This window comes from Pelophylax lessonae, assembly GCF_965119305.1.
Source record: "Pelophylax lessonae genome assembly, chromosome: 9".
In the NCBI taxonomy this organism is placed as follows: domain Eukaryota; kingdom Metazoa; phylum Chordata; class Amphibia; order Anura; family Ranidae; genus Pelophylax; species Pelophylax lessonae.
In genome coordinates this window covers 263,120,508-263,135,604 of record NC_138776.1, presented here as the reverse complement: position 1 = coordinate 263,135,604, position 15,097 = coordinate 263,120,508, and the positions used below count along the sequence as shown (strand labels likewise).

The window sequence follows — 15,097 nt, the reverse complement described above, 5'->3', positions numbered from 1 at the left end:
TGCATCATCTTTAGAAGTGGCTTTCTTCTGGGACGACAGCCATGCAGACCAATTTGATGCAGTGTGCGGCGTATGGTCTGAGCACTGACAGGCTGACCCCCCACCCCTTCAACCTTTGCAGCAATGCTGGCAGCACTCATACGTCTATTTCCCAAAGACAACCTCTGGATATGACGCTGAGCACGTGCACTCAACTTCTTTGGTCGACCATGGCGAGCCCTGTTCTGAATGGAACCTGTCCTGGTAAACCGCTGTATGGTCTTGGCCACCGTGCTGCAGCTCAGTTTCAGGGTCTTGGAAATCTTCTTATAGCCTAGGCCATCTTTATGTAGAGCAACAATTCTTTTTTTTTTCAGATCCTCAGAGAGTTCTTTGCCATGAGGATCTATGTTGAACTTCCAGTGACCAGTATGAGAGAGTGAGAGCGATAACACCAAATTTAACACACCTACTCCTCATTCACACCTGAGACCTTGTAACACTAACGAGTCACACCGGGGAGGGAAAATGGCTAACTGGGCCCAATTTGGAAATTTTCACTTTTGTTGCCAGCGGTTTAGACATTAATGGCTGTGTGTGGAGTTATTTTGAGGGGACAGCAAATTTACACTGTTATACAAGCTGTACACTCACTACTTTACATTGTAGCAAAGTGTCATTTCTTCAGTGTTGTCACATGAAAAGATAGAATAAAATATTTACAAAATGTGAGGGGTGTACTCACTTTTGTGAGATACTGTATATACTAGCACTATTCCTCCCACTGATACAAATGATGGGGCACTATTCCTCCCACTGACACCAATGATGGGGCACTATTCCTCCCACTGACACCAATGATGGGGCACTATTCCTCCCGCTGACACCAATGATGGGGCACTATTCCTCCCACTGATACCAATGATGGGACACTATTCCTCCCACTGGCACCAATGATGGGGCACTATTCCTCCCACTGACACCAACAATGGGGCACTATTCCTCTCACTGATACCAGTGATGAGGCACTATTCCTCCCACTGACACCAATGATGAGGCACTATTCCTCCCACTGACACCAATGATGGGACACTATTCCTCCCACTGGCACCAATGATGGGGCACTATTCCTCCCACTGACACCAACAATGGGGCACTATTCCGCTCACTGATACCAGTGATGAGGCACTATTCCTCCCACTGACACCAATGATGGGGCACTATTCCTCCCACTGACACCAATGATGGAGCACTATTGCTCCCACTGACACCAATGATGAGGCACTATTCCTCCCACTGACACCAATGATGGGGCACTATTCCTCCCACTGACACCAACAATGGGGCACTATTCCTCTCACTGATACCAGTGATGAGGCACTATTCCTCCCACTGACACCAATGATGGGGCACTATTCCTCCCACTGACACCAATGATGGAGCACTATTGCTCCCACTGACACCAATGATGAGGCACTATTCCTCCCACTGACACCAATGATGAGGCACTATTCCTCCCACTGACACCAATGATGAGGCACTATTCCTCCCACTGACACCAATGATGAGGCACTATTCCTCCCACTGACACCAATGGTGGGACACTATTCCTCCCACTGACACCAATGATGGAACACTATTCCTCTCACTGACACCACTGGTGGGACACTATTCCTCCCACTGACACCAATGATGGAACACTATTCCTCTCACTGACACCAATGATGGAACACTATTCCTCTCACTGACACCACTGGTGGGACACTATTCCTCCCACTGACACCAATGGTGGGACACTATTCCTCCCACTGACACCAATGATGGGGCACTATTCCTCCCACTGACACCAATGATGGAACACTATTCTTCCCACTGACACCAATGATGGGGCACTATTCCTCCAACTGACACCAATGATGGGGCAGTGGGAGGAGTGGGGGAGCAAAGCACAGAAACCGCCATTTATCAATCCATAAATTGCCCCCTATTATCTTTACTAAGAGGCTCATCCTGACTAGGGTCACTTGACGCTCCCAGTGCCACCTGACCCCTTTAGAGCCTTCTGGCAGAGTAGAGCCGAGACGTCAGGTGTCAATGCATAGCCCAGAACCTCACACAGCCTTGCAGGTGCTCAGGATTTTTAAAGGTCTACATTTGTTGGACGAATGTCACAAGCATTCAAAGAGCCTGCACACATTTTTCCTGTATTTTCTCTAATGTGATTATTCTCTGGGACTGTCAGCTCCATCAAGTGGCCAAAAGTGAGTGCTTTGTTTCTAACTCAACCAGAAAAATAGGATAGCATTTTGACCACCAGATGGAGCTGACGATCAAAGGAAATAATCCTATTAGAGAAAATGCAGAAAAACATTCTGTAGGCTGGGTGAAAACTTGTGACATTGGAACATATGGCTAAGCACTGACACCATGTGCATCGCTCATCTATCGCATCCAACAGGCAGGCAGCATGGGCCTAATGGAGGGGCACTGAGAAACGCTACCGAGAAAGACCCTCACACAACTCCAGTCAGTTCAAGATGATCTCTATGGTATAGTCAATGGGGTTTCCAGGGGAAGCCTTTTCCGGGTACACAAAGGGCTTCTCTTTGTTGTGAGATCTCAGATACTAACTTAAAATCCTCTAGATGCCAGCAAGCGCTTGGAAAGCCGGATCTGAATCTTCAGCCCTTTCAACAGTTCTCAGGTGTTCACCAAATTTCACGTCCGCAAGAAGCCCCCCAATGCTTAGAAATCCGGATATGACTTTACTGCAGTTCCAAAAGCTCCTAGGTGTTTACCAAATTTCACATCCTTCTGACACCCCCAATCACTTGGAGATCCGGGTTTGACTCTACGGTAGTTCCAAGAGCTCTCAGGTGTTCCCCAATTTTCACATCCTTCTGATGCCCTCAATCACTTGGAGATCCAGATTTGACTCTGCGGTAGTTCCAAGAGCTCTCAGGTGTTCAACAAATTTCACACCCTCTAGACGCCCCTGATCGTGTGGAAATCTGGATTTGACAATACAGCAGTTCCAAGAGCTCTCGTGTTTAAACAAATTTCACAGGCTCCATTTGGAACCGCTCCCTGCACCGTGTCCTATCACTGCTGCGAGCTCTCCGGTGTTGCCCCTCTTTCAGATTCCCTGTCCTTTCCCCTGGGACACTCAGCTTCTTTGTGCTGCTGCATGTGTTTGACAAGCTGCGTCTTCCTCTGAAACCTTTTCCCGCACTGCAAACAAGGGAAGGGCCGCTCGCCCGTGTGAGTCCTCCGGTGCGCCACTAAGTCCGCGTGGCGCGAGAAACACTTGCTGCACTCCGAGCAAGAGTGTGGTTTCTCTCCCGTGTGGATCCTCATGTGGTTGACCAGTGTTGGCTTGTGGCCGAAGCATTTGCCACACACTGAGCAGGAAAAGGGCTTCTCCCCTGTGTGAGACCTTTGGTGAGCAATCAGCTGGGACTCCACTGCGTAGTTCTTCCCACAGTAGGAGCACGTATAAGGCTTGGCCCCCACATGCCCTCTCAAGTGCTGGACGAGCTGCGACTTGCCCCGGAAGCATTTCCCGCAGTGGCTGCAGGCGTACGGCTTTACTCCCGTGTGGACCTTCCAGTGTTTATTCAGCCCCGACTTCCCCGAGAAACACTTCCCGCACTCTGAGCAAGAATACGGCTTCTCCCCCGTGTGAAACCTCTCGTGTGCGGTGAGCTGCGACCTGTCCACGAAGCACTTCCCGCAGTCTGGGCAAGAAAAAGGGCGTTCCCCCGTGTGAGACCTCCGATGCCTCAGGAGGTGGGACTTCCGGGAGAATCCTTTCCCACACTCGAAGCAGGAGAAAGGGAACTCCCCGGAGTGGGTGAACTCGTGAGTCTGCAGGTCAGACTTCTTGGCAAAGCCTCTGCCGCACTCGGAGCATTTGAATGGCCGGTCACCAATGTGGGTGGTCTGGTGAACATTAAGGTGAGTCCGGCGCAAAAAGCGCTTCCCGCACACGAGGCACGGGAACGGCCGCTCGCCCGTGTGGACTTTCTGGTGGCCGCGAAGGGTGGACTTGGACGTGAAGCATTTGCCGCATTCGGAACAGGAAAACATCTCGCTGCCTTGATCTTGGGCCCTTTGGGCGAGGGGGTCCGTTTGACCGAGGGAGGCTTCCTCGGGATTAGAGGGATCTGTTATTCTGTAGGCATTGTAACGTCCCGGGTGGACATTCCGAGCGAGAAATTCACGGCTTGGGTCTTCGGCGTTAGAGGAATCCGGAGATCCGTCCGCTCTGCGAAGTCTCGTGTTGGGGGTGATGGGGTTTTCCGCTCGATAGTCTTGTGTGAAGCCACCATCTTTTATTTTACGATATGGCGATAAGGAGAGACAATGGTCCAGGGTGGTTTTGGCGCTGTGCCCATACGCTACATAAAAAAAGAAAAAGATTTATCAGCTTGATAGGACTGATCTTTGTTACTCCCCTACTCTGAAGTATCAAAAAATAAGTATTTTGAGTCCATTGTTTACCTGTCTCGAAATCCAAAGAAAAATCCTCCTCTTTAATTGTCACCATCATCACTTCCTCCTCCGTAGACCGCTGATCGCCCATCGCATACGTCTCTTCTCCTTCTGCTTTACGCTCATCTTTCATATCAAGTCGAACCTAAAGCCACAAAATAACGTCTCAGCACCTCACAACATGCCAATGGGTCAATGAGTTTTCCGTTACTTCCGAGACTCCCTTGCCCACCTACCTGATGATGGTGAGGGATGGTGTGATCTTCCTGTGTGGAATCCCGGGAATACAGAGGACGGGGACATCTCTCTGGTGGGTTCCCAATACTGGATCCATCTGTAGGAAACACACACACTGACTGAATACATTGTTTCTATGTGTTTATCAGATGATGGGGGATCTAGATGGACCCTCCGTACTGCTCTCTCCTTTACAATAACGTCTCAAAAAATGCTAATTAACCACTTTAAGGATGCAATGTACTGCGAACAGGCGGCCCGTGCAGGCAAAGCGACGTACCTATACATCACCGCCTGCTTCTGGGCTTAGGGTGCGCCCACCCCCGTGTGATTGTACTCAGCATGAGTCTGTCAGTAAGTCAATGATTCATGGCTGGGACCTGCTGTTCGACTGTGTCCAATCACAGCCAAGAGCCCTGTGTTGACAATCAACACAGGGCTCTGTACACAGGGAACAATCGCTCTATTTCTTATCCCTGCAAAGCAGCGATAAGCGTCAGTTAGTGTCAGATTGTCCGCCACGTAATAAATCGCTGATCACTGCCATAAGTGAAAAAAAATAATCCAGCATATATATCATAGACGCTATAACGTTCACGCATACCAATCAATATACACTTATTGGGATTTTTTTCTTCCAAAGACATGTAGCAGAATACATATTGGCCTAAATTTATGAAGAAATTTAGATGTCTTTTTATTAGATATGGTTTATACACTATATTACCAAAAGTTCCTCCACCCCAAACTCACTCACCCATGCCTTTATGGACCTTGCTTTGTGCACTGGTGCGCAGTCATGTTGGAACAGGAAGGGGCCATCCCCAAACTCTTCCCACAAAGTTAGGAGCATGAAATTGTCCAAAATGTCTTGGTATGCTTTCACCTTTAGAGTTCCCTTCACTGGAACTAAGGGGCCAAGCCCAACCCCTGAAAAACAACCCCACACCATAACCCCCCCCCCGCCACCAAAAGATTTTGACCAGCACCAAGCAAAGTCCATAAAGACATGGATGAGTAAGTTTGGGGTGGAGAAACTTGACTGACCTGCACAGAGTCCTGACCTCAACCCGATAGAGCATAGACTGCGAGCCAGGCCCTCTTGTGCTAGATCAGTGCCTAACCTCACAAATGCGATTCTGGAACAATGGTCAAACATCCCCATAGACACACTCCTAAACCTTGTGGACAGCCTTCTCAGAAGAGTTGAAGCTGTTCATGTTATGTTAAAAAGTTTGAGAAATACTGCCATAGAGCAACACCCGTAGAGGATCTATCAAGAGGTGTACACTGGGATCAACACAAGGCTTCTTGTCCAGTCTTCAGACACACCATCAGTTGGGTCTCATGCAAATTAATCCTTGATCCATGGTTGAAAATACACTCTATTGTCAAAAGTATTGGGACGCCTGCCTTTACATGCACATGAACTTTAATGGCATCCCAGTCTTAGTCCGTAGGGTTCAATAATGAGTTGGCCCACTCTTTGCAGCCATAACAGCTTCAGCTCTTCTGGGAAGGCCGTCTTCAAGGTTTAGGAGTGTGTCTATGGGAACGTTTGACCATTCTTCCAGAAGTCCATTTGTGAGGTCATAAAGACATGGATGAGCGAGTTTGGGGTGGAGGAACTTGACTGGCCTGACCTCAACCCGATAGAACACCTTTAGGATGAATTGGAGCGGAGAATGCGAGCCAGGCCTTCTTGTCTCTGCTACAGAGTGTTGTATGACCACGCAGTTACCAGTTAAAGTAGTCCAGTACAGAATAGCAAAAAATGGACTGGTCATCAAGGGGGTAAAACCTTCCAGTACTGAAATGGTTACAAATGATTCAGCCTAATAAAGGACAACCTGTCCTAAAAATGACCAAGTTCAACAAGGAATGAAAGTGAAGTATAATTACTCCTCTTACCCGGTGATGTGAGGGGAGGCTGATCCTCCATCATGACGTCCTTGTCCAGATCTTTGCGTCCATCTGGAAACTCCGATTCCTCTGTGACCTCGTTGTCATCTACCTCATCGTCAACTTCTTCTTTAACAATAACATTAAAATCAGTCAGGCTTCCACTCTGAATGTATAAGAAAAAATAATAGTAACAAGGCAGCAGTTGTACGGTCGGAAAAAAAAAGACAAACGGCATCAGTTGTTAGGCTTCTACCTGGTGGTGCCGTTGGAGCTCCCGATCCTCCATCATGACGTCCTTGTAGAGATCCTTGTGTCCTTCTAAATACTCCCACTCCTCCATGGAGAAATAGACAGTGACATCCTGACACCTTATAGGAACCTGACACACACAATGATACAGTCACCATCCAGACACATCCCTTGTCTGTTACTGGATAATGTCCCAGAATTCCCGGCACCGCTCACCTCTCCTGTCAGCAGCTCCATCATCTTCTTGGTGACTTCTAGAATCTTCCGTTTCTTGTGTTTCTCCGGAGTCAGGGAGTGAAGTGGAGGCACTTTGATGTTAATGAGGTCACCAGACTTCTTGACAGCTGGGAAACTCTGTATTGGAACAGAAAGAGTGCTGTCACTCGACCAGTGGCATACATGGGGGGGGGGGGTGAAGGTACATACCCCTGCCCTCTGTGTGTTATATACTCCTGACCCCTGCCCCCTGTGTGTTTTACACTCCTCGCCCCTGAAATCTGTGGATAGATACTCCTGACCCCTGCCCTCTGTGTGTTGAACACTCCTTGCTCTTGAAAGCTGTGGATACATACTCCTGACCCCTGCCCTCTGTGTGTTATACACTCCTCGCCCCTGAAATCTGTGGATACATACTCCTGACCCCTGTTCTCTGTGTGGTATACACTCCTCACCCTTGAAATCAGTGGATACATACTCCTGACGCCTGCACTTTGTGTGTTATACACTCCTCGTCCTTGAAATCTGTGGATACATACTCCTGACCCCTGCACTCTGTGTGTTATACACTCCTCGTCCTTGAAATCTGTGGATACATACTCCTGACCCCTGCCCTCTGTGTGGTATACACTCCTCACCCTTGAAATCAGTGGATACATACTCCTGACGCCTGCACTTTGTGTGTTATACACTCCTCGTCCTTGAAATCTGTGGATACATACTCCTGACCCCTGCACTCTGTGTGTTATACACTCCTCACCCCTGAAATCTGTGGATACATACTCCTGACCCCTGCCCTCTGTGTGGTATACACTCCTCGCCCCTGAAATCTGTGGATACATACTCCTGACCCCTGCCCTCTGTGTGTTATACACTCCTCACCCCTGAAATCTGTGGATATATACTCCTGACCCCTGCACCCTGGTCATATAAGAGTGATGTCATGTGACTTCCCAGAATCCTCCTCACCTCTCCGGTCAGCAGGTAGATGATCTCCAGGGCAAGGTCAAAAATCCTTTCCATTATGAGACTCTTTTCCGTCCTCCGTACCATCATTGGGTGGCCGGTGTAATAATTCTTCTACAAGCGGTTCCGCCCTCGGTTCCTTATGTGGTGCTCACAGCTTAGCTGACCTAAAAACAAGGGAGAAGCCGACCATGTTATAAAACAGAGTGCAATCTACATATATGCACACAGCATTAAAGTCGATCCAGCGATGTGCTTGAGAGCAGTAGCTCTCTCCACAATCCCCCTCATCATAGGCTCAGAGACAGCAGCGGGAGCCACACCCAGTGAGGAGGGGGGGAGGAAAAAGCCCTATTCCCCCGACAGTGTCTGTGGAGTGACAAAATGCATTGGGTGGCTCCTGGTTTCTAACGTCATCACGCCGGCCATTTTCTTTTTTTGAATATGCATTTATTACTAAAGAAAGGCTGCGATTACTCATAATTTAAAGGAACAGTGCACCTATTTTTTTTTCTTTAAAGGTCTTTGTTCCCATATTCGGATGATAAGTGTGCAGCTTCTTCTGTTTCCGCACGAAGCACAAAGTTTACCTTCGATTTTGAAGGGAGGAAACAGGCCGGGATTGACACATTTCTGGGCTCCACCTACCCTGATCAGCGTGGATCTGGTAACGGCACCTGGAACACCCGTACAATGACAGGTCCGCCGTCACCCAACATGGCCCAACACAAGCACGGAGGTGGAAACATTATGCTTTGGAGCTGTTTCTCTGCTAAAGGTACAGGTCAAATTTGCCTCATTGAGGGGCCAATGGACGGTGTCATGTATTGTAAAATCTTGGAGGAGAACCTTCTTCCCTCAGCTAGAATACTGAAGATGGGTCATGGATGGGTCTTCCAGCATGACAATGACCCAAAACATACCGCCAAGGTAACAAAGGAGTGGCTCAAGAAGAAGCACATTAAAGTCATGGAGTGGCCTAGCTATTCTCTAGACCTTAATCCTATAGAAAATTTATGGAGGGAGCTGAAACTTCGAGTTGCCAAGCGACAGCCAAGAAACCTTAAGGATTTAGAGAAGATCTGTAAAGAAGAGTGGACCAAAATCCCTCCTGAGATGTGTGCAAACCTGGTCACCAACTACAAGAAACGTCTGACCTCTGTGCTTCCATCTACAAGAAACGTCTGACCTCTGTGCTTCCATCTACAAGAAACGTCTGACCTCTGTGCTTCCCAACTACAAGAAACGTCTGACCTCTGTGCTTCCCAACTACAAGAAACGTCTGACCTCTGTGCTTCCAACTACAAGAAACGTCTGACCTCTGTGCTTCCCAACTACAAGAAACGTCTGACCTCTGTGCTTCCCAACTACAAGAAACGTCTGACCTCTGTGCTTCCATCTACAAGAAACGTCTGACCTCTGTGCTTCCCAACTACAAGAAACGTCTGACCTCTGTGCTTCCATCTACAAGAAACGTCTGACCTCTGTGCTTCCATCTACAAGAAACGTCTGACCTCTGTGCTTCCATCTACAAGAAACGTCTGACCTCTGTGCTTCCCAACTACAAGAAACGTCTGACCTCTGTGCTTCCATCTACAAGAAACGTCTGACCTCTGTGCTTCCCAACTACAAGAAACGTCTGACCTCTGTGCTTCCCAACTACAAGAAACGTCTGACCTCTGTGCTTCCAACTACAAGAAACGTCTGACCTCTGTGCTTCCCAACTACAAGAAACGTCTGACCTCTGTGCTTCCCAACTACAAGAAACGTCTGACCTCTGTGCTTCCATCTACAAGAAACGTCTGACCTCTGTGCTTCCATCTACAAGAAACGTCTGACCTCTGTGCTTCCCAACTACAAGAAACGTCTGACCTCTGTGCTTCCATCTACAAGAAACGTCTGACCTCTGTGCTTCCATCTACAAGAAACGTCTGACCTCTGTGCTTCCATCTACAAGAAACGTCTGACCTCTGTGCTTCCCAACTACAAGAAACGTCTGACCTCTGTGCTTCCATCTACAAGAAACGTCTGACCTCTGTGCTTCCATCTACAAGAAACGTCTGACCTCTGTGCTTCCATCTACAAGAAACGTCTGACCTCTGTGCTTCCCAACTACAAGAAACGTCTGACCTCTGTGCTTCCATCTACAAGAAACGTCTGACCTCTGTGCTTCCCAACTACAAGAAACGTCTGACCTCTGTGCTTCCCAACTACAAGAAACGTCTGACCTCTGTGCTTCCAACTACAAGAAACGTCTGACCTCTGTGCTTCCCAACTACAAGAAACGTCTGACCTCTGTGCTTCCCAACTACAAGAAACGTCTGACCTCTGTGCTTCCCAACTACAAGAAACGTCTGACCTCTGTGCTTCCCAACTACAAGAAACGTCTGACCTCTGTGCTTCCATCTACAAGAAACGTCTGACCTCTGTGCTTCCATCTACAAGAAACGTCTGACCTCTGTGCTTCCCAACTACAAGAAACGTCTGACCTCTGTGCTTCCCAACTACAAGAAACGTCTGACCTCTGTGCTTCCAACTACAAGAAACGTCTGACCTCTGTGCTTCCCAACTACAAGAAACGTCTGACCTCTGTGCTTCCCAACTACAAGAAACGTCTGACCTCTGTGCTTCCATCTACAAGAAACGTCTGACCTCTGTGCTTCCATCTACAAGAAACGTCTGACCTCTGTGCTTCCCAACTACAAGAAACGTCTGACCTCTGTGCTTCCATCTACAAGAAACGTCTGACCTCTGTGCTTCCATCTACAAGAAACGTCTGACCTCTGTGCTTCCATCTACAAGAAACGTCTGACCTCTGTGCTTCCCAACTACAAGAAACGTCTGACCTCTGTGCTTCCATCTACAAGAAACGTCTGACCTCTGTGCTTCCATCTACAAGAAACGTCTGACCTCTGTGCTTCCATCTACAAGAAACGTCTGACCTCTGTGCTTCCCAACTACAAGAAACGTCTGACCTCTGTGCTTCCATCTACAAGAAACGTCTGACCTCTGTGCTTCCCAACTACAAGAAACGTCTGACCTCTGTGCTTCCCAACTACAAGAAACGTCTGACCTCTGTGCTTCCAACTACAAGAAACGTCTGACCTCTGTGCTTCCCAACTACAAGAAACGTCTGACCTCTGTGCTTCCCAACTACAAGAAACGTCTGACCTCTGTGCTTCCCAACTACAAGAAACGTCTGACCTCTGTGCTTCCCAACTACAAGAAACGTCTGACCTCTGTGCTTCCCAACTACAAGAAACGTCTGACCTCTGTGCTTCCCAACTACAAGAAACGTCTGACCTCTGTGCTTCCCAACTACAAGAAACGTCTGACCTCTGTGCTTCCATCTACAAGAAACGTCTGACCTCTGTGCTTCCCAACTACAAGAAACGTCTGGCCTCTGTGCTTCCCAACTACAAGAAACGTCTGACCTCTGTGCTTCCAACTACAAGAAACGTCTGACCTCTGTGCTTCCATCTACAAGAAACGTCTGACCTCTGTGCTTCCCAACTACAAGAAACGTCTGACCTCTGTGCTTCCCAACTACAAGAAACGTCTGACCTCTGTGCTTCCCAACTACAAGAAACGTCTGACCTCTGTGCTTCCATCTACAAGAAACGTCTGACCTCTGTGCTTCCCAACTACAAGAAACGTCTGACCTCTGTGCTTCCAACAAGGGTTTCTCCACCAACTACTAAGTCATGTTTTGCTTGGGGATCAAATACTTATTTTACTCTCTGAACTGACATTTGTGTTTCTTCTGGATATTTGGTTGATATTCCGTCTCTATCATTTATAATACACCTATGATAAAAGTTATACACCCGCCATTTCTTTGTAAGATAATATAATGTACACTATATATATGACTATACAAGTATGTATATACAATATATACACATAGAACACTATGATTATACAATGTACATCCCTGTAATATAATAAATACAATGTGAAGAGATATAATACAACGTATATACAATGTACACCCCTATAATACAATGTATATACAATGTACACCCCTATAATACAATGTATATACAATGTACTCCCATATAATACAATGTATATACAATGTACACCCATATAATACAACGTATATACAATGTACACCCCTATAATACAATGTATATACAATGTACACCCCTATAATACAATGTATATACAATGTACACCCATATAATACAATGTATATACAATGTACACCCATATAATACAACGTATATACAATGTACACCCCTATAATACAATGTATATACAATGTACACCCCTATAATACAATGTACACCCCTATAATACAACGTATATACAATGTACACCCCTATAATACAATGTATATACAATGTACACCCATATAATACAATGTATATACAATGTACACCCCTATAATACAATGTATATACAATGTACACCCCTATAATACAATGTATATACAATGTACACCCATATAATACAATGTATATACAATGTACACCCATATAATACAATGTATATACAATGTACACCCATATAATACAATGTATATACAATGTACACCCCAATAATACAATGTATATACAATGTACACCCATATAATACAATGTATATACAATGTACACCCATATAATACAATGTATATACAATGTACACCCATATAATACAATGTATATACAATGTACACCCCAATAATACAATGTACACCCCTATAATACAACATATATACAATGTACACCCATATAATACAACGTATATACAATGTACACCCATATAATACAATGTATATACAATGTACACCCCTATAATACAATGTACACCCCTATAATACAATGTATATACAATGTACACCCATATAATATAATGTATATACAATGTACACCCATATAATACAATGTATATACAATGTACACCCATATAATACAATGTATATACAATGTACACCCCTATAATACAATGTATATACAATGTACACCCCTATAATACAATGTACACCCCTATAATACAACGTATATACAATGTACACCCATATAATACAATGATATACAATGTACACCCATACAATACAATGTATATACAATGTACACCCCTATAATACAATGTATATACAATGTACACCCATATAATACAATGTACACCCCTATAATACAACGTATATACAATGTACACCCCTATAATACAACATATATACAATGTACACCCCTATAATACAATGTATATACAATGTACACCCCTATAATACAACGTATATACAATGTACACCCATATAATACAATGATATACAATGTACACCCATACAATACAATGTATATACAATGTACACCCCTATAATACAACGTATATACAATGTACACCCCTATAATACAACATATATACAATGTACACCCCTATAATACAATGTATATACAATGTACACCCATATAATACAATGATATACAATGTACACCCATACAATACAATGTATATACAATGTACACCCCAATAATACAATGTATATACAATGTACACCCATATAATACAATGTATATACAATGTACACCCCTATAATACAATGTATATACAATGTACACCCATATAATACAATGTATATACAATGTACACCCCTATAATACAATGTATATACAATGTACACCCATATAATACAATGTATATACAATGTACACCCCTATAATACAATGTATATACAATGTACTCCCATATAATACAATGTATATACAATGTACACCCATATAATACAACGTATATACAATGTACACCCCTATAATACAATGTATATACAATGTACACCCATATAATACAATGTATATACAATGTACACCCATATAATACAACGTATATACAATGTACACCCCTATAATACAATGTATATACAATGTACACCCCTATAATACAATGTACACCCCTATAATACAACGTATATACAATGTACACCCCTATAATACAATGTATATACAATGTACACCCCTATAATACAATGTATATACAATGTACACCCATATAATACAATGTATATACAATGTACACCCATATAATACAATGTATATACAATGTACACCCATATAATACAATGTATATACAATGTACACCCCAATAATACAATGTACACCCCTATAATACAACATATATACAATGTACACCCATATAATACAACGTATATACAATGTACACCCATATAATACAATGTACACCCCTATAATACAATGTATATACAATGTACACCCATATAATACAATGTATATACAATGTACACCCCTATAATACAATGTACACCCCTATAATACAATGTATATACAATGTACACCCATATAATACAATGTATATACAATGTACACCCCTATAATACAATGTATATACAATGTACTCCCATATAATACAATGTATATACAATGTACACCCCTATAATACAATGTATATACAATGTACACCCCTATAATACAATGTACACCCCTATAATACAATGTATATACAATGTACACCCATATAATACAATGTATATACAATGTACACCCCTATAATACAATGTATATACAATGTACACCCCTATAATACAATGTATATACAATGTACACCCATATAATACAATGTATATACAATGTACACCCCTATAATACAATGTACTCCCATATAATACAATGTATATAGAGATAATAGAGTGTACACCCCTATACTATGAAATATACCCATATAACACAATGTATATACAGTGTACACCCATATACTATAATGTATATACAATAAAGACACACACAATGTCCATACAATGCACACAGGTTGTTGTACAGAGTTTCCTCTCCTCTATGGAGAGACACAAATACTGACCAGCAACTTCTCTCCTCTCCATAAGAAGCCATTTCCCCTCCCCTGGGAGCGCCCCGCCCACTTCCGCCATGTGGCACGCAGGCTCTCTTCCGCCCTTTGCGTTCCACGCCTCTCTCCTCGCCCGGAGGCGCCACTATCCAACATGGCCGCACTGGTTAGGTTCGAAGATCGCACGCATGCTCCGCCGGCGGCCATTTTGTCGTAGCCCAGGACTCCATAGACATATGGCTCTAAAGATTATTTATGGGGAGGGTAG

The 15,097-nt window shown here is 44.5% G+C and overlaps 3 protein-coding genes across 3 annotated transcripts in view; 1 reads left to right on the top strand and 2 right to left on the bottom strand.

Moving 5' to 3' along the window:
• Positions 1 to 15,097, bottom strand: part of LOC309564428 (uncharacterized protein) — a gene marked incomplete at its 3' end in the record, with an annotated part of 637,385 nt that overhangs the window by 241,655 nt on the left and 380,633 nt on the right.
• LOC309563890 (uncharacterized protein) overlaps positions 1 to 15,097 on the top strand; it is a 180,276-nt gene that overhangs the window by 125,935 nt on the left and 39,244 nt on the right. The gene's annotated exons all lie outside the window — the stretch shown is intronic.
• LOC309562963 (uncharacterized protein) lies at positions 3,080 to 14,892 on the bottom strand. Its single transcript, XM_082267290.1, has 8 exons — positions 14,842 to 14,892; positions 8,050 to 8,213; positions 7,081 to 7,218; positions 6,869 to 6,994; positions 6,622 to 6,778; positions 4,710 to 4,807; positions 4,483 to 4,618; positions 3,080 to 4,379 (listed from the first exon to the last, which is right to left on the bottom strand). Exons 2-8 carry the CDS (start codon positions 8,134 to 8,136, stop codon positions 3,082 to 3,084), a joined length of 2,040 nt encoding a protein of 679 aa, XP_082123416.1. The 5' UTR covers positions 8,137 to 8,213; positions 14,842 to 14,892; the 3' UTR covers positions 3,080 to 3,081.